The following is a 21,660-nucleotide window of genomic DNA, read 5'->3' as shown; positions in this document are numbered from 1 at the left end:
ATTTCAACCAAATGTGTGTTCTGTCTTTTAATCCGCAGTGGCGGATCCCTGCCGTAAACCCTTGGACCCCGAAAGGTCCCACTGTACTATCAGTCACTGGCCTCTGTTGGTTTAAGCCTCAGTTAGATCATCGCACCGAGCAGCTGTGCGCATGTGTGCTCAATTTAGAAGCCTTAGCGAGCGAGCGACTGAGGTCAGGTGGTTTGGCAGCTGTCTCCCTGCCTCACGTAGGGTCCACTGCTAAATCCAAACCGTAGTATCTTGCCTTCGTTTCCTTCAATGATTAGTTTCTGTCCGTAACCAAGGCGTGCGCGCAGTGAGAAAAGCAGCAGCTGCGCCATCAGGAGTGGAGGTGGTCATTGTGACTTTTGTGTGTGTGTGTGTGTGTGTGTGTGTGTGTGTGTGTGTGTGTGTGTATACAGCCTATCAGCTTAAAAATAAAGTTCAGTTAGATAAGAGCAAATGCTAACGGACTGCTGACAAAACGGACTTCATGCGAGGTGCACGCTGATGACGCCAAGTGTGCAGGATGACAAGAAAACTCAAGTGAAACCTGAAAACTCCCCAAATTGTCTGTTCAATTTTGTTGGGGGAGCAAATATATGAGCGAAAGTACAGAAAAATCAAGAATTGAAACTGTGATCGGGATGTGGCGCTAGACCGACGTCAGTTTAGCAAGTATTGACTGCTTAATGTTTTGCTTTTTCGTTGGCCGCTTGTGAGAGAGAATGTTTCGACAGGGTTCCACAAAAACGGCGGCCACCTGAAGGCCGCTGATGCTGGCCTGACCGGGCCAAGACAAATTACATCATGAAGTCAGCATTATTCCAAGATTTAAAGCTCACGGAATGTCAAATGGAAAATCAACAGTTTTCTGATGCGACTCCAACCATTGCGTCATGATTTATGATTTTTTTTTTTCCCTGTTCTATTTTAATATAACCTTGTCTCCGTCCTCCCATTACTCGTGGCTTTCAAAACGCCGCAGGTGAAAAGCGCTGCGCAGCACAAAGGGCGACCGCAAAAGCGCCAGCACAGAAATGTAAGTCACGCGTGTGTGACAACGCCGCATGGCCGCCATGGACCGTTTGATGCTTGTGTGGAAATCATCATAACATTGCACGCAGAATGGCTTTCATTGTGGATTGATTGATTGATTGATTTTTTTTTTTTTTCCTTTTGCATCATAATGACAATTGTAAAATGCTAACATAATTGCATCGACTGAATTTTCTGTGTTCGGAATGGTCATTTTGTTTATGAGCTAAACATGGGCTAAAAATAGCATCTTATTTGTTTAGAATTCCAAATTCACTCAACTCGACTCGATGTCCTTTCAAAGGCGTGTATTAGAATGCACGCATGTGAAAAATCCAGACGATGTCGTATAGTCCAAAAGCGTACGGTTTTTAAACGGTGAAAGAAACAAATACAAAGTTGCTCGTTGAATTTTCAAAATCGCCGTCACCAAATTGTTTAAAAGCTTGTAATTTATTGGAACTTTTTGCCATTTTGTAATTTTATTTATTTTTTTATAATATGACATCCACAATTTAGAACTCTCCATGGGGAATTATTACAAATATCATCGGAACAACCAACTGCATATTGGGTTTGGAACCCATCCTTGGAAAACTTTCCTATTTACGGTTTTTGTGCTCAGCCATCTTTCTGCTGAAGAACTTTTGAATTGAGGCGCTTCGTTTTGACAATAGTCTGGTGTCACCCTCTTGTGGCATCGATGGGCTATTACACTAGCTCCAGTTTTGGCTTATTTTGCGGAGTAGGCTTACCGTGCGCAGATTTTCTGAACTTCTGGCAGAGCCTCATTATGGAATTTATCCACCTTGATTTCTAATGGAATTTTTTTTTAATCTTTACCACCGTGAAATTGTATTCAATCCATATTTACATGCATGCTGACATGAAATTGAATCTCAATGATTATAGCTGAAGTTATCGCACGCCCCCCCCCCCCCCCCCCCTTTTTGCAGTCTTCCTCACATTCAAGCGAGCAGGAGCTGATTGTCCGCATGAAGAGCCTGGAGGCGGAGAACCACACTTTGCAAAAAGGTGAGCAAAGTTGAAGCTTTTGGGAGCCCGATTGCTTGTCTAACTGGGTTCTTCCGTTTTGTTAGTGGTGGGCGATATGAGGGCCGTGCTGCAGAAGCTTGAGGCCAGAGTGGCTCAGCTGGAGAAGACGCCCGCAGCCGTCGCCTCAGTCAAGGTAAAAGGGGACCACCACGTCGTCATACCTCGCGCCGTTTCTTTAATCCCGTTTCCTTTTGTCAGGCTGCTCCCGTCCAAGCAGCTCCTGCTAAACGGGTGGAGGAAAATGGGGACGACGACGACGACGTGGACTTGTTCGGCAGCGACGACGAAGATGATGAGGAGGCGGCCCGTCTCAAGCAAGAGCGCGTGGAAGCCTACGCCGCCAGGAAAGCCGCAAAGCCCACCCTGATCGCAAAGTCGTCCATCTTGTTGGACGTCAAGCCTGTAAGTCCCGACCAAGTGAAAAAGGATGAAGCCATTTTTTGCTTGAATTCAACGGACATTGTGCTGCTCCTGTTCGGTGCGCGCGCTTTGGTCACCGGCTTGAATGAGAAACGAAAGACCGTAGCATCGAAGCTGCAGAATGTGCTGCTGCACCATTTGTGTTTCGGCATTCGTTGTTTCAACGTTTTCAAGAGTTCCACCCATGCTAGATTTGTTAGCTCGTCTATGCCGTTTCACAATGAGTGTTTGGTTTATCTTTACTGTAAATGTCGACTATGAGTGCCATGTCTTTTGATTCCAATGGTGACCACTTTTCCGTCCTCCCAGTGGGACGACGAAACGGACATGGCCAAGCTGGAAGAGTGCGTGCGCTCGGTGCAGCTGGACGGGCTCCTGTGGGGTGCGTCCAAACTGGTGCCGGTGGGCTACGGCATCAAGAAGCTGCAGATCAACTGCGTGGTGGAGGACGACAAAGTGGGCACGGACATCTTGGAGGAGGAGATCACCAAGTTTGAGGACTTTGTGAGTAGACAAAATGGAAACTTTTATTTCGGACTCCAAAGATTTGTTGAGGTACAGTTTTGTTTTGTGTCACTCTTACAGGTGCAAAGTGTTGACGTTGCCGCCTTCAATAAGATCTGAACTAAGTGCTGCTGTTTAATGGTAATGGTTCAATAAAATTAAAAAAATAAAATAAAAATTGTGCTTTGGCGTCCTACTGCACATATCGAGGTTCACTGGCCACAATATCGGGTACACCTGGATAATGACATCATTAAGCAAATTCTCTTTACAAAGATGACCATGGAAATCAAAGCATTCATGAATAACATTCTGATGAATGCATTATTTTTGAAATGATTTATAATCTACATAAGACCAGTCTTGAGCACCATTTTTTAAAATAAGGACCTTTTTTTTCTACAAAAATCTGGATTAAAAAATTTGCCATTTTCTCCTGAAGCATGACAAATATTTTAATATTTATGAGTAAAAGCAGTATCATGTCATCGAAATTCTTGTGAGACTTGCCCTCAATTTTTCAAGCAAATTGCAAAAAAATAAAAAAGTAACTTTTTGGTATATCTACTAATAATAAACCGTGTATAGAATATATACCTGATGAAGTGAGCAGCATTTAGGCTTCACAATTACAGAGAGCACAGCTTCAGAGTCGATCCCAACCCCACCCAAAATCCCGGGAACACCGGCTGACTGAAGCTAGCGTGGGCGCCGTGAAGCAGAAGCATGCCCTCGGAAACATTGTAGAAGGACAAAACGCCGGCCCTGAAGTCCAGATACACTCCTATCCTGTTCCCGCACGGCGCGGCCACGCTCAGGCTCTGCTTGTTGTGGCGGAAAGTGCACGCGGCGTCGGAGCAGTCCAGGCTCCAGGATTTGGCGTTGTGGCCCAACTTGCTGTCGCTGCCTCCGCCGCTCCTGCTCATGCTGCGGTAGCACACGCCGACGGATGCCCCGCCCTTGCCGGCCCACGCCACCTCCCAGTAGCAGCGACCCGCCATGCCGGCGCGACACAGTACCTGCGCCCAGCTGCTGAAGCGCTCCGGGTGCTCCGGGTACGGCTGCGCCTCGGAACGCGTGGTCGCCGCCCGGTGGCCCTCGGACAAGCTCAGGTAAGGATTGGCTGTGTTGGGGTCCAGGGTTAAGTCCTGGTAGTCTGCGCCAAGGTTGGTAGAATTAACGGAATATACGCAATTTGAAAAAAAAACAAATCTTTACTCAAATTACAGAAAAAAAAAAGTGTTCTTTGTCAATATCATACTTTCAGTTCATTTTAAATGTATGGCTGTATGTATGTCTGTTACTTGAAGTGTTTATTCCACAATACTTGAGTTCACTTTAGTTTTAAATCTTACACTTGACACTCCATATACTAAAACTCAACCATAGCTAAAAAACTTGCTCTAGCTGGATTTAATACCCACAAGCCAAAGTGGAAAAAAAAACCCAAAACAAAAGTATGTTGGACAAAGCCCAAACTATTGTGTCTAATAATAAAGTCGGACATGCTGGTGGTAGCTTTTGAAAGTCAAAGCTGTACTCACAGTGTAAAAATTCCTCTCTCGTCTTTGGTTCTGAGTCATATAGTATGTGAGCATCGATTGTTACTAGGAAAAAAAAAACGACACGGGAAAAAGACAATTAGCCCAGTCCTAATTCCACACAGGTCGGTCTGAATAAGATTTGAAACCACTGCCAAACATTCGTATGTGAGCATCGATTGTTACTAGGAAAAAAAAAATGACACGGGGAAAAAGACAATTAGCCCAGTACTAATTCCACACAGGTCGGTCTGAATAAGATTAGAAACCACTACCAACCATTCTTTTCATCATGCTACTACACAAAAAAAATCAAGTACTGGTTTTGTTAACATTTATTTGTATATCTTTCGTCTTAAAATGTCCTTTCAGCATGGAAGTGTGCATTTGTCAGGAATCATTCCAAAAAATCAATCGGAGTCTTGCTTCCTGAATCCCATCCTATCTTGTCGGATGATGGCACCCTGAATTGCATACCTTTCGTCTTTTCATTTGGAACGCTGGTTTCCTTGAGTGAAACCACTGCAAATGGACAGAAATGGAAATGTCACTCACTCCGTATCGACCATTAAGCGAGCGTGAACATGTTGTGGTGGGTGGTGGTGGTTACCTTTATCGGAGATTCTGTCAAATTCTCTCTGGAGGCTTTCGTCCAGACCGTCTCGCAGCTCCGCTAGACCTCCTCGCATGGTTTTATACATCAAGTACGGGAACGTGTCCGTGTTGGGCATCTGCACTCGTTTGGATGGGAAATGAAGGGCTTTGCACTTCTGGAATGAAGACAAAAAAAAAAATTGTTTCTCTGGGATTTGCTGTAATTTCTTCAGCTATCAAACAAGCTTTAAAAATAATAAAATAAAGTTGAGTTAATCACTAAAATTGATCCCTGATCAATCAATGGACTCTTGTCAGTGTGTGACAGCATTACCTGAAGGAAGTGGAGGTGGTCATCGCTCCGGCAGAGTTTCTCCAGCTCGGCCTCGCTCCTCCGCACCTCGGCCGTCTCGCGTTCCAGCTTCTCCAACAGCTGCTCCGTCTGCGCCAGAGCCGCCCGCTCGCGCCCTCGGATGGCCTCCTGCACGTCGCAGCGCTGCTTCTCGATGGCGCGGAGCAGCTTGGAGAAGACCCTGTCGCTCTCCTCCTCGGCTGCCTCAGTGGCGTGCTGGGTCAGGGGGACGCAATCAGAAGTTTATTTTGTGGACGTTCACGTTGGATGATAAAATACAAGTAAAAAAAAAAAAAAATATATATATATATATATATATATATATATATTTATTTTTTTAGTACAACCATTTGTTTAAAAGTAGACACACTCACTTTGATGTATCTGACCACATAGCGAAGCTCTTTCTCCACGTCCTTGATGTTCTGCGTGCACTTCAAAGATGCTTCTTGAAGTTTTTTCTACAAAAACATGAAGCGCATGCAGTTTGGTGTTGCTGAAAGTCAAGTGCTGATTTTTCATGAGGTAAACCTTTCAAGTGGAATTGAACGATGGTTCAAAATGATGCTGAAATGCTTTTGATCAATTGGAAAAGCAAACCGTTGAAATGTGGCTGCAGGACATCATTTTTGTTGGTTTTAACTTTTGTTTTTGTTCCCAGTCTCGTATTGACCAACTGGACTTGATTTGGATCTTTGTGAGCGGTGTCATGAATTGGCGTCCAAGAAGGAGCACTGAGTGAAGATGGAGACAGCTAGCGTCTTGCGCTAGCCGGCGACTGGTTGCCTGTCATGTACTCTATGCGCTTCATGTGCCTGTTATGTTTTACACACTAAATCTAATTTAAAATCCTACTTTGAAACCCTAACTCCAGTTTAAAACCTTACTTTGAAACCCTAACTGTAGTTTAAAATGTTACTTTGAAACTTAACCCTAGTTTAAAACCTTGGCATGCAAGTTGACATGTCAACTTGCATGAGCCTTGCTAAAATCTGTACCGCAATGTCAAATTGCCATGTGTAATAAATAACATTGAGATTTTACAATGATTTTGTTACCCTGTTTTTACACTCCAACAATAATTCATTGTGAACTAGTAATAATGCGATTGTTACGAGGAAGGCCGTAACTCCAAAGTGGCCCGTGATAAAAATTGATCTGAGTTTTGACACCCTTGTTTTAAACCCTAACCCTAGTTTAAAATTCTACTCTGAAACTCTCACTTAAGTTTTGTTTGGATGCTCGGGGCCACCGCCCCCTTGGGCCCTCCCCTGTGCGCGCCCCTGACATACCTGTTGTGCTACCCGCTCGTCCGCCAGCCGAACTGTGTCGTGGTTCTTGTGTTGGCCTTTGAGGCAGCGCGAGCACACGCCCTGATGGTCTGCGCGGCAGTAGCTCCTCACTGGCCTTTGATGCTGCGGGCACAACTTCTCTCTGACAACACCGGACTGGGATAAAAACAAAAAAAAAAAAAGCACGCTCAAGTGACATTTGAACCTCTTTACAAAACGGATTTCTTTTACAAATGTACAGTGAGTCCGCGCCTGTTCGCGACGCACCATTTTCCAAATCACCGACAGTATTTGGGAACCTAACTACCCATTTGTTGAAAAATGCGGCCATTCACACCGAGCCGCGTAATTTTGTGCTTTCTGCAACGCCCAAACACCTCCATACTACTTCGAATTCGGCATGCCACTGGTGGAGAAGCTTTGCTATGCATGCACGTTAACATTGCCCGCAACTATTAATACACGCAATTATAAAAATTTTTAAAGGGCGGTGTCCACTGGTTGCACGTTTCATTGTCGTGACTTACTAACTTAAATAACATGTCTTCTTGACAGACTTGAAGACATGTATTCTTGAAAAAGTGAGAACAAATCATATTGTTTTATATTTCTGCGTGATTTTTTTTTTTTTTTTTTTGGTTATTGTTGGATGTGGTATTTTGATTTGAATTTTGACTTGTCATTGGTTGGCCAAATCGAATACTCCGGGGAACCGTACAGAATTTTAAATTCTTTGTGTGTGTTTTAACATTTTTCCAGTGCGACAATTGAAGAAATGAACTGTTTGAGACAAACAGTTTGCTCGGTCGAATGATAGAATTAATAATAATGATAATATCGTAATATTTATTATTAGTTAGTTTAATGATAGAAACTGTGGTTGATGATAAAATATAATAATCCAATGGCACTTCGAAAGTCACCTTTTAAAAAAAACAAACAAACATGACGACCCGGAAGACCGTGGTCAACTGCGCATGCGTATTGTTGACAAACCCACGTCGTTTACGAACGTCAGTTCCCTTGTGATACTTTCCATTCAAAAACAAAGCAAACACAAAAAACCTCGTTGTGAATCTTTGGAGCCACCACCACGCCGTGTCCCCGTCCCCCACGGAGGCGCTCGTCGGCCGGCTGCTCTTGGCCTCCGCTCTGTAGGAACTTCTCCACCAGATCTCCCAAAACGGTGTTGCGATTGAGCAGCGGTCTGGGCTTGAACTCCAGGCGGCACTGCGGGCAGCTATATTGGGGGGCTTTCTGCGGCTTGACTCTACTCCAGTAGTCCTCGATGCAGCTCAGGCAATAGCTGTGGCCGCAGGGGATGGTCACCGGGTCCCGCAAAACCTCCAGACATACCGAACAGGTGAACTGGTCCTGTTCCACGGATATAGTGGAGGTAGTCGCCGCCGCACCTGCCGCCATCTTACTCCCTTGAGGGTTCAAAATGGGCGTGGCTTACAGGTGTGTTGATAAAGGTTGCACCTGCGAGTGTCGTGGGACATGTGACGTCACAAAGCACAATGTTGATCCAGTATTGGACTTTGGGCTTTCTTTGTTGAATGTTATTTTGGGCAAAGTGTGAGACTTTGCAAAAAAAAAAAAAAAAAAAGTGAATCATTGACAACCATTATAATTGCAATGGGGAAAAAAACAACCCCCCCAAACTTTTAACACAAACAATTCTTGAACAAGTGGGGATTTCGCATCTACTACCAAATTAACCGCCATCTCTTGCAAAATGTTCTCTTCACAAATGTAAATTTTTTTCTTGTATTCATGACAGAACCGAAACTGTATTATATGTCAAAATCTAATTGAAATTGTTCTCCCATTTCACTCTGATATTTTACTCATGACCCATCTTTGTACATTAGTGATGTGTCGGTCGCGAACGAGCCGGTACAAAGAGCCGGCTCTTTGAAGTGAACGATGCGAGCCTTGCTCAGAGAGGTAGACCAGAAGAGAAAGGGAAGGGGCGAGGGGCTTGGTCGGGACTGCACGGAGTGCACGCTGTACGATACATGGTCGTTTTTTAGGGCTGAAAACGTCTTACGATACATGGTGGGTTTTTTCGGCTAAAAACGCCTTATTATACATGGTCGTTTTTTTTCGGCTAAAAACGCCATACTATACATGGTCGTTTTTTTCGGCTAAAAACGCCTGACTATACATGGTTGTTTTTTTCAGCTAAAAACGCCATACTATACATGGTCGTTTTTTTTTCAGCTAAAAACGCCTTACCATACATGGTTTGAGGGGGAAAAGTTATCGGGGCCCTCAGAAAGTCATCCGATGTTTCCTCCCCAATCAAGTTTGATTTCACTGCGATCCTTTGGGTTTTGCAGGTTCTTCAGCCCCGGGCCGCGTTGGGACCAGCAGAGAGCACCCCGCAAGCATCCAGACGAGACTTGTGTCTCAACTATTCCAGCGGAGTTGCCCTGATCAACAAAGCATCTTGAAACAATGAATAAAGTTGGCTTGCACGTTTTGGTAGTGTGCGTAATGGGTGTTTTATTTGCACTTTATTCACGATCGCCAAGAACAGGGGTGTCAAACATACGGCCCGCAAGGAGGTTTGATCAGGCCCGCAGGATAATTTAGAAGTGAAAAAAAATGCATAAAAGACACGGAATGAATATTTTTAATCAAGTGGAATTCATGGATTATCTGCTAGGGGGACACACTGTTTTGATCAGAGGAAAAGACAACATTCTTTTGATCAGAGAAGAAGACAACAGCAGCCTCAGTCTGTCACTGAGACAGACCCAACACAGAAGACGCGATCAAGGACGTGAATACTTTATTCTTTACACATTATAGCACTCTCCTTAGTTTGTAAAGTGTAGGCAGGGATTACATTTAGATGTGATATGCTCGTGTAAATGGTTTAAAAATTCGTTTCTTTGTAAATCTCGTTTAATCTTAAAAGTGCATTACTATATTTTTCAAGACCAATTACTTAAGGTTTTGTGCCTTTGTACAGTCAGTGGGATCACTTGCAATGCAGAAGGCTGTTCGAAAACCGAAATTGTTCGAAAACCGAAACCACGCTCTTTTTAAAATAAAAATGTTTACTGAACACGTCTGCTCGCAATGGAAAGCAACACGAGGAAGCATCACCTCCTCGTGTAAGAAAGGCGAGAGGAGTCAAATGGTGCATTCAAGTGCGCTCGGTTTGTTCAAAGACCGAAATTTGTTTGTCATCCGAAGCATAAAAAATTAAAAATTTTTGGTCAAAAAACGAATTGGTCGAGAACCGAGACCTTAGAAAACCGAGGTTTGACTGTATGTGAATGATAAAAGTAAATTGCACATTTGTCTAAGGAAATCTTAGGTGCTTCATGAAATGTTTTGTGAAAGATATGTTCATTTCATTTCAGCATTTTCCTAGTGTTCTTGTACATCTTTCGACCAAAACAAAGGAAAGACATGTTATTTTGGTTATTTATAGCAGAGTATGGAATAATGTTTAATGGCCCGGCCCACTTGACATATACCGAGGCCCTATGTGGCCCACAATGTAAAATTAGTTTGACACCCATGCTACACATGGTCGTTTTTTTCGGCTAAAAACGCCTTACTATACATGGTCATTTTTTTTTCGGCTAAAAACTCCTTACTATATACACTGTCGTTTTTTTCGGCTAAAAACGCGTTACTATACATGGTCGTTTTTTTTCCGCTAAAAACGCCTTACTATACATGATCGTTTTTTTTTCAGCTAAAAACGCCTTACTATACATGGTCGTTTTTTTCGGCTCAAAACGCCTTACTATACATGGTCGTTTTTTTCGGCTCAAAACGCCTTACTATACATGGTCGTTTTTTTCGGCTCAAAACGCCTTACTATACATGGTCGTTTTTTTCGGCTCAAAACGCCTTACTATACATGGTCGTTTTTTTCGGCTCAAAACGCCTTACTATACATGGTCGTTTTTTTCGGCTAAAAACGCCTTACTATACATGGTGTTTTTTTTTCGGCTAAAAACGCCTTACTTTTCATGGTCGTTTTTTTCGGGTTAAAACGCCTTACTTTTCATCAGGGGTGTATAACATACGGCTAGAACCGGCCCGCAAGGAGGTTTGATCAGGCCCGCAGGATAATTTAAAAGTGAAAAAATGCACAAAAGACACGGAATGAATATTTTTAATAGGGTGCAATTCGTGGAATATCCGTTAGGTGGAGACACTGTTTTGATCAGAGGAAAAGACAACATAGTTTTGATCAGAGAAGAAGACATCAGCAGCCTCAGCCTGTCACTGAGACAGACCCAACACAACAAGCCTCATTTCATTTTTCAGAGTTGAAGGAAGATTGTTCTTGGGTCCTCCATGCCATCAGAGGGAGTCACCTGTTCACCGCCGGAGTCCACCTACGAGCACAGACCTACAGGCAACACTTTTTGCTCTTCTTCCTGTCAAGGGCAGCTGATCCACTGAGCTGGTGGAAATACCGAGCTTCCGTCTACCCCCGTTTGATCAAAGTAATGGAGAGTAGAGTGTGCATTGTAGCAACATCTGTCCCGTCAAGGAGGGTGTTCTCAATTGGACAAATTGAAGTATTCCAAGTTGAAGTATTAAGTTTGTTGACTGCAAATTTAAAATAAAGCAAGGAGTAGCTTATGTTTGTTAGAATAAAGCAAGGAGTAGCTTATGTTTGTTTTGTTCACTGCTGCTGTTGCAGTTCATACTCACTATTTTTGTTATGATGCAGCATGTTTGATTGTTGTTGGTTGAAGTTTAATTTTGTTGCTTGTTTATTGTTTGGAGCCTTTTTAATGGTCAATTAAATAAGTAAAAAGCCATTTCTTTGCTTGATAATTGTTGCTATTTGCAGTCAGGAGAGTGCAATACAGTATTTAGTTCACCAAGTCATTTATCATAAATATTTAAAAGAAAAGCTAAAGTTAAAAGAGCCGTTTGAGAGCCAAAAAGAGCCGGCTCTTTTCACTGAGCCGATCCAAATGAACCGGATCACCGAAGAGACGAAAATCCCATCACTATTGTATATACCTGTATATGTGTATGTATATATATAAAACACACACAAACAGTAGAATTTTGGTTTGGGTAATTTCATTTGTATTTTATGTGTCTGTGAAATATCTGCGTGACATTGCCATATTAAATGTATTTATATGGATGTTGGTTGACACTCTGTAAACAGCATTCACAATTCAACTTTTTTCATGGCAGTATGACACAGACCAAAATAATATGTATGTATGAATAAACTTTAAAAAAAAAACAACATAAAAGTCACATGATCATAAAAGGTATAACCTTATTCATTTCCAAAGTGGTTCTTCTAAATACTACACTCAGTTCAGTCCTGTAATGAATTCTTGTAAAATCAAATAAAAAGTATTCTTGTCCAAATGGTGACAGGGTTTGTGCTTGTGTGTGCATGTGTGCACAGGACCATCTCTTCTGTTCATCTGGTTGAGACAACTGCTGAGGCTTTCGGTGAATAAATAATTACTGTCGTTCCCACTTTTCTAACAAAACAACAACAAAAAAAGTAAAGGCAGGGGTATGTCAAATGGGGAAAATACAGCAGCTTGGTGATCAAAGTTCAAGGTTTTGCATGTGAAGTTAATCATACGTGAATGCATGTCCACATTCAAGTCTCATTTCTTTCTGGCTTGGGGGCGGCGCTGGAGGTGCCGATGCCTGGAGGCTGAAGACATTTTGGAGCCTGCAATAAAAAAATACAAATAGATAATATGTAGGACAAAAAATACTCATACATAAAATGCTTGTTTAACTGTGAAATTCTTTAGACCTATTCCTCCATCTGAATAAGCTTCACTTCGCCAAATGTCCAAGTAGTGAAATTAACATACTAAACTGGTCACACCTGTACAATCTTCACAGTGTTGTGCTCGAAATGCTTGAATTACAGTGGAACAGTGTATAATTTAACTATACCATCTTACAAATGTGGCTGGATGCCGGTAAAATTTTGTTTTTATTTACTTTTTTGTCTTTGAAAAGACATTGCATAGAAATGTTTAGATTTTCCAATGTTTACTAATTAAAAAAAAACTTCATTTTCAGTGATATGCACAAAAATAGTATGTTCAATCACATCACTGCACATTTTTAAAGAATAAAATCGTCGGTCTCTTCATCGCTAATTATATTACAGTACGTGCGTCGTGCCTCACCTTACACTAGGTTGCGATGTTTCGCCGCCATCTTTCCGCTACGGCGTGCCAAAGCAGACAAACTTAACCAAACTGGCACCTAAACATTGTGAGTAACATGTGTAGCATCCACTACCCCGTACTTCGTCTCTTGAGGGACTACTAGAAGTCGTTTGCGATGACATTTTGCTTGCACCTCTGCTGAATAATTGGTGGTAGATTTGCGAAGTGTGCGCTCTTTGAGGAATCGTCACGCGCTTCAAAATACACACACTTCCAAATTAAGTTGTTGCATTCTATTAGTTCACCACAAGATGGCGAGTGCATTTCACACACTGTACTTTAAGTTTGACCTCTCAAAGCTCACACAATACAGTTTACCATGCGTTGTAATTTATAGCTATGATGTTTTAGAGGACATTTATGTATTTATAATACATCTTCATTTATATCGCGCTGTTACTATATTACATATTATTGTTATATTATTAATATCATAAAAACCTGACGAGCTAGGGAAAAAACAACAACAACAACAAAAAAAAAAACATTCTATGCAGCAGATACCAACCAGAAGATGAGAACACAAACATGGGTACAGGAGGTCCTGGGTTCAGGAAAGGGTTGAGGGGGCTTACGCAGCTTTGGTCCAGGCCAGGTGACAGGAACTCTACACACACACACACACACACACACACACACACACACACAGCGGGGCGGGTTGTATGAATTTGCATGTCTGCTGCCTCAGCACACTGCGGTGATAAACAAGCCGAGAAAGGTCTTTTCTGTGTGCTCAAAGTGACATGCACACTATGACGTTTTTGTCAAATGAGGGAGATTGATGGCATTTAACTCTATTTTCACTGCTCGAATCAGTTTATGTGCATGCTTTCCAATAGTTTGAGCCGGAATTCCGGAATATAGCTCAGGTAACATTTTCGTATTTTTATTTTCTGGCTGAGCGGCACGGTGGATTGACTTCGCATGTCCGCCTCACACTACAGAGGCATCGGGTTCGATTCTGGCTCCGGCCCGCACGGTCACAACCCTCGTAGGAATAAATTGGATTAGAAACTGGATGGATGGATGTTCACTTTCATGTTAGCAAGAGCAAAAAAAATTATTGTATTGTACATTTGGAACACCAAAAAAAAAAAATAAATAAAATAAAATTTAAAAAAAGCGATTCATCACGATTTAACGACAAAAATCATGCATCATATAATTGCTTTCTTTGCGTTAACAGTTAAATGTCCTCCAATAAACACACACGCTCGAACATAAAGCGAAACATAGATTTGGAGTTGTATTCACTCAGCCACTACAGGTGGCTGTTAAACACACAGTCAGGATTATTGATACTTTTTTGGTGACATTTTTGTTTGATGGCTGATCACAATTTTTTTTTTTTTTTTTTTATGTCAAATGAAGTGATGTGGCTCAGTGAAAGTTGGGCAAGACAGGTGTCGCAATTGGACGAGGTGACGCGGACTTGCTGACTCACCGGCCTCCTCCATTTTGTCAGCGGGCTGGACGTCGGCCGAGGGCGTGGTCGAGCCGGCCGAGGGCGTGGTCGCGTGGACGGGCAGGTTGGACGGAGCACTGATCACCACTTCTCTCACTGATGGAACACAAGTCCATTGACAATTTTCCAATAAGTGATATTACACAATAACGTGACCCAAAAAGGGCACACACACACACACAAAAAATTCTTGGCGCATTTCATGTCATGTCTGTCAGGTAATGTTTCCGAACAGTGTCAAGCAAAAGTGCACCTTTCTCATAGATGCTGACAAATCCATCCTGGCAAACCTCTTGCAAGAGCTCTTTAAAGTCGCAGACGGCTTTTGTGGCAGCGTCAAACGTCAGGGCGGGCTCCGTGGCGATGGCAGGCATAGTAGACGATGCAGGTGGCAAAGCATCCAGGGACTGACAGCTCTGTCGTGACAAAAAAGTCAAGTTGGAAATACAGTACAAAGAGCAAGAAGGCAAAGAAGAGTCACCTATTTGGGATTTTCTGTCCTCCTGCAAAATTTTCTGAACATTGTGTGGATTTTCATAAAGTATATACATTTTTTTTCCCCTGAAACTTCATAGCTATAAATGACAACACAGGTTAAAACTCATAATGTGCAAGCTTTTGCAGGTCAAACTTACACCAAAAATGAAAGTAATTCCACTCGAAAGGAAAAATTAAGAACATTTTTAAGTCAGCTTCAAAAATATGTTCAGGGAGAGACCAAGTCATATCTCTGATGAAAATGTGCTGTTGACTAGTGTTATTTTTCAGAATTGTTAAACCCCAATCTGAACGGTATCACCTCAGCCAGCCTCAATTTGTGCCTGCAAGATGCCCAAAAATCCACTGCGGCGTGGCGCCCTCACCTGAAGGAATTGCAGGTGGTCATCGGCGAGGGCCAGCCGGTCAAGTTCGGCCTCTCGCCTCTTCTGCTCGGCGACCTCCTTGTGGATCGTCTCCAGAATGTGCTGCGCCTGACTCACCACCTGCTTCTGCTGGGCCTTGATTAGCTCGCGCACCTCGAAGCGCTTCAACTCCACACAGCGGACAAGGTCGCTGAAGACGCTGTCGCTCGTCTCGGCCGCCAGCCGAGCTGAATGCTGTGGTGGGGGATGGAGGAGAGGCGCCATTTGTGACATTTGTCAGGAAAAAAGTGTTTGTGAGTGTTTGTGACTTACATTGAGAGAGAAGATAGTTTGTCTCAGCTTCTGAGCCGCCTTTTCTTGTTGCTGAATGCTCTGCTGCGAGCCCAGCTTCATCTCAGCAAGCTGTCTCTGCGGACCAGGAAAATTATGTTGAAAAAATGGTAACCGTTTTCCAACTGTTCCTACTTGAGGATGTATGAGGGAGTCATGATTTGATTATCACAGCGCATTGGGGGTTATTTCCGTTTTAAAGGAGAGTTTTCTTTTCTTTGCCATCCCCCATTCATAAGCAATGAGAATTTTAATTGCTTGATGTTGTCAGTGGTGTGGGAAAAACAAACAAAAAAAAACAACAACAAAACACACACACACACACACACACACACACACAGACACACACAGACACACACACTTTTTAACACCCCGGGACCAAAAAATAACAAACCCAAAATTCAAAAATGCTGATAAACTTCCAATATGGATTTTCCATGACTTAAGGGGGTCTGTCCCCAGCCCCACCCACGCCCCAAGACAAAAATACATCTATTGGGGGGAAAATCCGCGATTAGCAGCTGTCAAACTGATTTCCATTGTATGCATGTTCCAAGTTACCTTCTGCAGTTCTATTTCCACCTCGACCAGCACCGTATCGTGTCCCTTGTGTTCATCCGTCAGGCACATGGAGCAGATGCACTGCTTATCCGTGCGGCAGTAGACCTCCAGCAGCTTATCGTGACGCGGGCACACGCTCTCCTGGAGCCTCTTGGAGGCCGACACCAGCTTGTGCTTTTTGAACACGGCCGATTCATGGTGCGGCCGGACGTGCAGCTGGCAATACGACGCCAGGCACACCAGGCACGAGCTGACCGCCTTGTTCTTCCTTTCGGGGCACACGTCGCACTCCACGTCGCTGGCCTCCGCCAGGCTTTGTTGTTGTTGTTGTTGCCCCCCTCCGCCTGCCAGGACCTCCTGGAGTCCGCTTCGCTTGAATCGATCCACGACGTCGGCTAGCAAGGTGCTGCGGGCCAGGGCCGGCCTCGGGCTGAAGCTTTGTCGGCACTGAGGGCACATGAACACGCCGAGGTATTCGTCTTGGTCCCAGTAGTTGCGGATGCAGTCGGAGCAGTAGCTGTGGCCGCACGGGATGGTCACCGGCTCTCGCAGGACATCAAGACACACAGAGCAGGTGAACTGGTCCTGGTCCAGGACCACCCCCGCCTGGGCCATCGTCCCCCGACGTGAAGAAGTTGGAAGGGACGTGGCACGGAGAAAAACAACAAAAACGCGATACAGCTGCTCTGTTTACAGGAAGGTACGTCAAGAGGCCGGGGCTAACTGGCGGAAGCAGAGGAGGTTTAAAATTGACACACGTGAATTTGTAGATTTTGCTTTTCACTCGACGACGTGTAATATAATTTTATAACATATTACGGGTGATTAAATATGAAATCCCCCGTGTAACACAGCTAAACAGTTCCAATTACACAAAAATGACTCATGTAAAAAGTACCTCAGGGGCAGGTCCATCTCCCGGAAGTAGACGTATGGACGATTTTTTTAACAAATTAAAAAGACCGTAAATAGCTTTTCCACCGATAGATTATTAACATTATAAGATTAAAAAGTAACAATGGAAACAATTATAAGATTTAAAAAAAAATAGTGCAAGTAAAAGGAGGGCCGGAGGGGAATAAAGTGGAAATATTCGGAGGTTGTGTCGTAGGATAGGATAACTAGCGGAAGTAGATGGTGTGGACTTCCGTGTTGAATTTCGATGGAATATTTTTAAATCAATTCAAGAAAATTTGAATTACACCAAAAAACTCATGTCTTGATTTTAGTTTGTGTCAAGCTCTAAAACTTAATAAAAATAAACATGTTCAAAGAATATCTGTTAATGTTGTCAATCAAAACTGAGCCGTTTGTACTGATATTTGATGACATGTAAAATCAGGTTGTGCAAATGTATTTAAATGTTTGGTGAATAAATACCAAAAAATAAGACAAGTACATTTGTATTTGAAAATGTTATTAAATAGAACCAACAAACATACTGTTATTGCACATGGATTCATTCAACAAATAATTTAAGAGCAACTTAAAAGGGCAATGCATGACTCTCGCTTCCATCAGTGCATTCATAACAAACATTCAGACCTACAAATCGAACGCTAATAATAATGGCATAAACATTTTGGTCAGAAGATGAAGTGCAAATTTTATAAATAATTCATATTCATGTATTTCCCTTCCAAAGTTGCCTGCAACATTACATTAAGTCTTAAATACCACCCATCAGAGCACCAAGCTATACCTTTAAAAAAAAAAAAAAACAGCAGATGATCCCTTTATGATAAAACAGGAACGTTGCCTGAGATGGGAAGCTTTTTTGTGCATTTTATATACAACCACGCAGAGATCAGGTTGCTGCAGCATGCCTGTGTGAACGTATCACTCGGGTTCACGTTCATATCGCCGTACAATGTTATTTGCCTTAAATAAAATTACAAAAAAAAAAAATTACGCAAGTGGAACTGTTCTACTGTGTTTGTGATTGCATTGCTAACGATATGCATGCGTTCATTCATTCTTCTTCTGCTCCAGTCCGCTCTCAGCTCTCAGGGCTTGGCTGTTGGCTGAAATGAAGTTGATCCAGTGCTTCACGTCCTCGCCTAGTGGAGGACATTTGATCTGGTGATGAAAAACACAAAACAGGCATTGACAAGAAGAAAAAACAAAAAAAAGGACACTTAATGGCCTCCTAACGTAGGTGACTCACTGGATTGCCCACTTGCATCAATGAACACCTTAAATAATACCTCATTTTAATAAAATGCTTCCTGCTTTTGGCCCCTTTGACAAATAAACAGCATCTTATAATTATGTATTTGAAATCCCATGTTTTTGATCATGTTCTTGTACTTTCTATTTTTTGTGCATTTTTCTAGTATGTCTGCCTAATATGTATTTTTTAGCGCTTTGTATTGCATTCTCTATTGTTTTGTCCATGTTTATTCTTTCTAATTAATGTATTTTCAAATACTTTATACAGGTCAAATCTTATTTTCTTTATTTTGTTTCTGCTTTTTTGTATGTTATGTTTTCCCCAATTCATGTATTTTCATCTATTTTATAGTATTTTCTAAAATTGCTGTCTACCTTTGGATTTTTTTGCTGTCTACATTTGGTTTTTTTCCCCCAACTATTTATATTTTGTCATCTAACATTTGCATACTACTTAGTCAAATAGTTTTGTTTTTTTGTTCTTGTATCATTCATGGAGTTATTTTGTATTTTGTCGAGATTAAAAAAAACAAATTGTTTTAAGTCTATATAGTATTTAAAGATGTCTATAATATATTTGTGGGTATTTTTCATCCTATTTTTGCATTGCTGTTCATTCGTATTTTACAATTTAAATTACGCCCTGCGATTGGCTGGCAACCACTTCCCCTGCCTAGCGCCCGATGATGGCTGTGATAGGCTCCAACACACCCGCGTGCCTTGTGAGGGTAAGCGGATTAGAAAATGGATAGCTCTCCCTCTGGCGAGGTGAGGGGTGAGCAGTGGATGGATATTTAAATGACAGCATTTTAGTGAGCTCATTTTTTTCTCTTAGAAATACCCTAATAGTTCCAATTTCGGCCTATCCACAGTTCGTGTGTGGCCCGCGTGATTGTGCAGTGCTCACCTTCGTTTTGCAGACAAACTCAACAATTTCCTCAGGGCTGCTGTGCACCACATTCTGCCTGCAGAGCAACACGGCTGACACAAAGCCGTCCTTCTTGGACACGAAGCGCTGCTCCAGATAGAAAGCTTTGTCGTCCCAGCCCAGTATCCTGGTGCGAATCTCGAACGTCTCGGCAAAGGCCAAGGAGCGCCGGTAGCGGATGGTGGAGGCTCCGATCACCATCTTGGCCCCCATCCTGCACAGGGCCAGGAAGAGCCCGGTGCGCATGTAGTGGTGGAAGCGGGCAAAGTCACACTCACGCAGGTAGCGCGAGTTGTTCATGTGACCCTTGTAGTCCACGTCGTGGGGGAGAACCACGCCATCCAATTGTTGCTCCGCCAGCACGTCCCGTATGCGCGGCAGCAGCAGGGTTTGGATCAACACATACACCGCCCGCAGAAAGTACCACACATCCACAGTGCAGAAGAGCACTAGGAGGCCTCCTAGCACCAACAGCAGCATGTCTCTGGATGAACGAAAAAAACATAACCGTAAGACTAAATGTTGCGTCCACGAGGTACCTTAAATCAGATGCCCAAGCCACTTCATCTGGCTCCTCTCAATGTGGAGGAGTAGCGGCTCGACTGTTTGTCCATCCAAGATGACCGAGCCTCTCACCCTATATCTAAGGGAGAGCCCCGGACACCCTGCGGAAAAAAAATAATAATTTCGTCCTAACTACTTCATATTAATTTGTCAAGTGTTCAAGTGCTGATTTATTAACGTATTAACGACGACTCTGTGACCACTCGCACACAACATATAAATACCAACATTTGAAATCCATTCAAATCAACCTTGAGAGGACATGGGCGGTCGTCGACTAGCACGATGCTCTCTGGCTTCCGCTAGTTAGCTACCCAACTGGCTATACTGTATTCGTAACCGTTACCGCCTTCCCCCTCCTCCTCCGTAATCAAGAAAAGCATTCGCCGCAAAATTGTTCACTCCTTCGTCTTCACCAGCATCGGGTTCCCCTTTGGTCGTTTATGGCGTCAACCGACTCACCGTGCGTAGCAAATGGAGCGCTAACATCGGTTGCGTCGTGACCAGAAGCCGGTACCTCTTGTGGAGACAGGCTACAGCACCGTCCGGCATAACTTCCGGGTATGTGATGTCACGCGACAAGGCAGGAACCAAACATCTGCGTGAATAAAATAACTGCAGATATAACTACCTATTTTCTGTTTTTTTTTTCTCGTCTGTTCGTTTTAACAGTTAAAGTCTAAATTTATACAGTAAATGGCGTCTTACGTTGGTAGAACATACGAAGCTTTCCCCGTCAACTAAACTAGTGACTCATCTGCGTTCACAAGCTCACTTCCTCATTCTCCACCAATCACACATCAGTCTGGCGTGATATCCGTGAACAGGAGCCCCGCAATTCATAAACATAACATACCTTTTTCCTGCTGAACGTTCCGTTTAAAATATAAATATCTCCAACGCGTAACTCTTTATAATGCTACACCAACAAATCCATCCCAAATCCCCCTTTGCCTATCACAGAGCAGGAACACTTAGGTGGCTTTAGTTTTTTTTTAACTAACTTTTTAGCCTCTTCCATGATGTCATCACCGTCTCCAGAACGCGCCCATTGTGACATAAACGTGAAATACCAATCAGATTAAGTAATCTCATTTAACTAGCGTTTTTAGGACGGCAATTCCCTTTTCTTACTGAGGAGTTGGCGGCTTTGCAAGATGATGTCATGCTAGTGTACCGACACCCCACATAGACAAAAGTAATTTCAAATTTGTCACTTCCTCGCATGTGACGCCTTAGCATGGTCCGACCGTAATCATACATCTCCTTAAAAGGGTAAACAGCGATGTCATCGGTCTAGGCCACCGCATATTTTAAAGGTACTTTCATAAACATACTCTCCTGGTTAATTTTAAGATAATTAAAAAATGTAAAATGATTTTTGTCCGAGTCAATTCATGAGTTGGGTTAAACAGGCTATGATATAATTTTGCTCAGTTACAACGTACAGTATATGCCTACATTAGCCACTTTGTACTTTGCATCTTGACTTGTATTATCACATTCACAATCACATCGTATTTTTTTGGCCCCAAACCATCATCTGCATTTTCCTGTAAATTAAATTTCATAACTGACGACAATCGTAGTTAATTAATGATTGATCATCTATCATTTAGTAAGATTTAAGTTTTCGTGACTTATGTGTCTTTGTGGGTTTTAACGTGACAGCTGAAGTAAAAGCTACTGTGTCCCTGTGTGGTTAACATGGCATGTTGCAATTCATTTTCTGGATTGTTATAATAAGAGGACTAACATGCAAAAAGCA

General features: G+C 42.8%; 3 protein-coding genes across 6 annotated transcripts in view; 1 reads left to right on the top strand and 2 right to left on the bottom strand.

Annotated features, from left to right (window-relative positions):
* Positions 1 to 3,176, top strand: part of eef1da (eukaryotic translation elongation factor 1 delta a (guanine nucleotide exchange protein)) — an 8,719-nt gene extending 5,543 nt beyond the window's left edge. For 2 of the 3 annotated variants that reach the window (XM_019883655.1, XM_019883656.1), the window contains 6 exons: positions 989 to 1,042; positions 1,995 to 2,073; positions 2,139 to 2,227; positions 2,293 to 2,496; positions 2,824 to 3,018; positions 3,100 to 3,176. In XM_019883655.1, coding sequence (XP_019739214.1) covers positions 989 to 1,042; positions 1,995 to 2,073; positions 2,139 to 2,227; positions 2,293 to 2,496; positions 2,824 to 3,018; positions 3,100 to 3,138 — 660 coding nt within the window. In that variant the 3' untranslated portion in view covers positions 3,139 to 3,176. The remainder of the gene's footprint in view (positions 1 to 988; positions 1,043 to 1,994; positions 2,074 to 2,138; positions 2,228 to 2,292; positions 2,497 to 2,823; positions 3,019 to 3,099) is intronic. The other variant, XM_019883658.1, reaches the window with a different exon arrangement.
* A 384-nt stretch (positions 3,177 to 3,560) lies between these two features.
* Positions 3,561 to 17,365, bottom strand: LOC109524057 (E3 ubiquitin/ISG15 ligase TRIM25-like). Its single transcript, XM_019883624.1, has 15 exons — positions 16,229 to 17,365; positions 15,650 to 15,745; positions 15,338 to 15,571; positions 14,728 to 14,890; positions 14,454 to 14,570; positions 13,518 to 13,616; positions 12,431 to 12,495; positions 7,863 to 8,252; positions 6,798 to 6,953; positions 5,880 to 5,966; positions 5,488 to 5,721; positions 5,170 to 5,329; positions 5,037 to 5,081; positions 4,563 to 4,625; positions 3,561 to 4,174 (listed from the first exon to the last, which is right to left on the bottom strand). Exons 1-15 carry the CDS (start codon positions 16,841 to 16,843, stop codon positions 3,648 to 3,650), a joined length of 3,051 nt encoding a protein of 1,016 aa, XP_019739183.1. The 5' UTR covers positions 16,844 to 17,365; the 3' UTR covers positions 3,561 to 3,647.
* A 250-nt stretch (positions 17,366 to 17,615) lies between these two features.
* Positions 17,616 to 21,561, bottom strand: LOC109524082 (protein THEM6-like). Of its 2 annotated transcripts, XM_019883671.1 has the most exons (4): positions 20,601 to 20,845; positions 20,355 to 20,490; positions 19,308 to 19,812; positions 17,616 to 18,307 (listed from the first exon to the last, which is right to left on the bottom strand). In XM_019883671.1, the coding sequence occupies exons 3-4, from the start codon at positions 19,806 to 19,808 to the stop codon at positions 18,197 to 18,199; spliced, it is 612 nt and encodes a 203-aa protein (XP_019739230.1). In that variant the 5' UTR covers positions 19,809 to 19,812; positions 20,355 to 20,490; positions 20,601 to 20,845; the 3' UTR covers positions 17,616 to 18,196. The 2 variants fall into 2 exon arrangements, with proteins under 2 accessions (XP_019739230.1, XP_019739231.1); XM_019883672.1 differs by lacking the exons at positions 20,355 to 20,490; positions 20,601 to 20,845 and adding an exon at positions 21,017 to 21,561.
* Positions 21,562 to 21,660: the final 99 nt, after the last annotated feature.

The sequence above is a fragment of the Hippocampus comes genome, unplaced genomic scaffold (genome assembly GCF_001891065.2).
Source record: "Hippocampus comes isolate QL1 unplaced genomic scaffold, H_comes_QL1_v1.1 scaffold159, whole genome shotgun sequence".
NCBI classification, from domain to species: Eukaryota; Metazoa; Chordata; class Actinopteri; order Syngnathiformes; family Syngnathidae; genus Hippocampus; species Hippocampus comes.
This window is presented reverse-complemented; position numbering and strand designations above follow the sequence as displayed.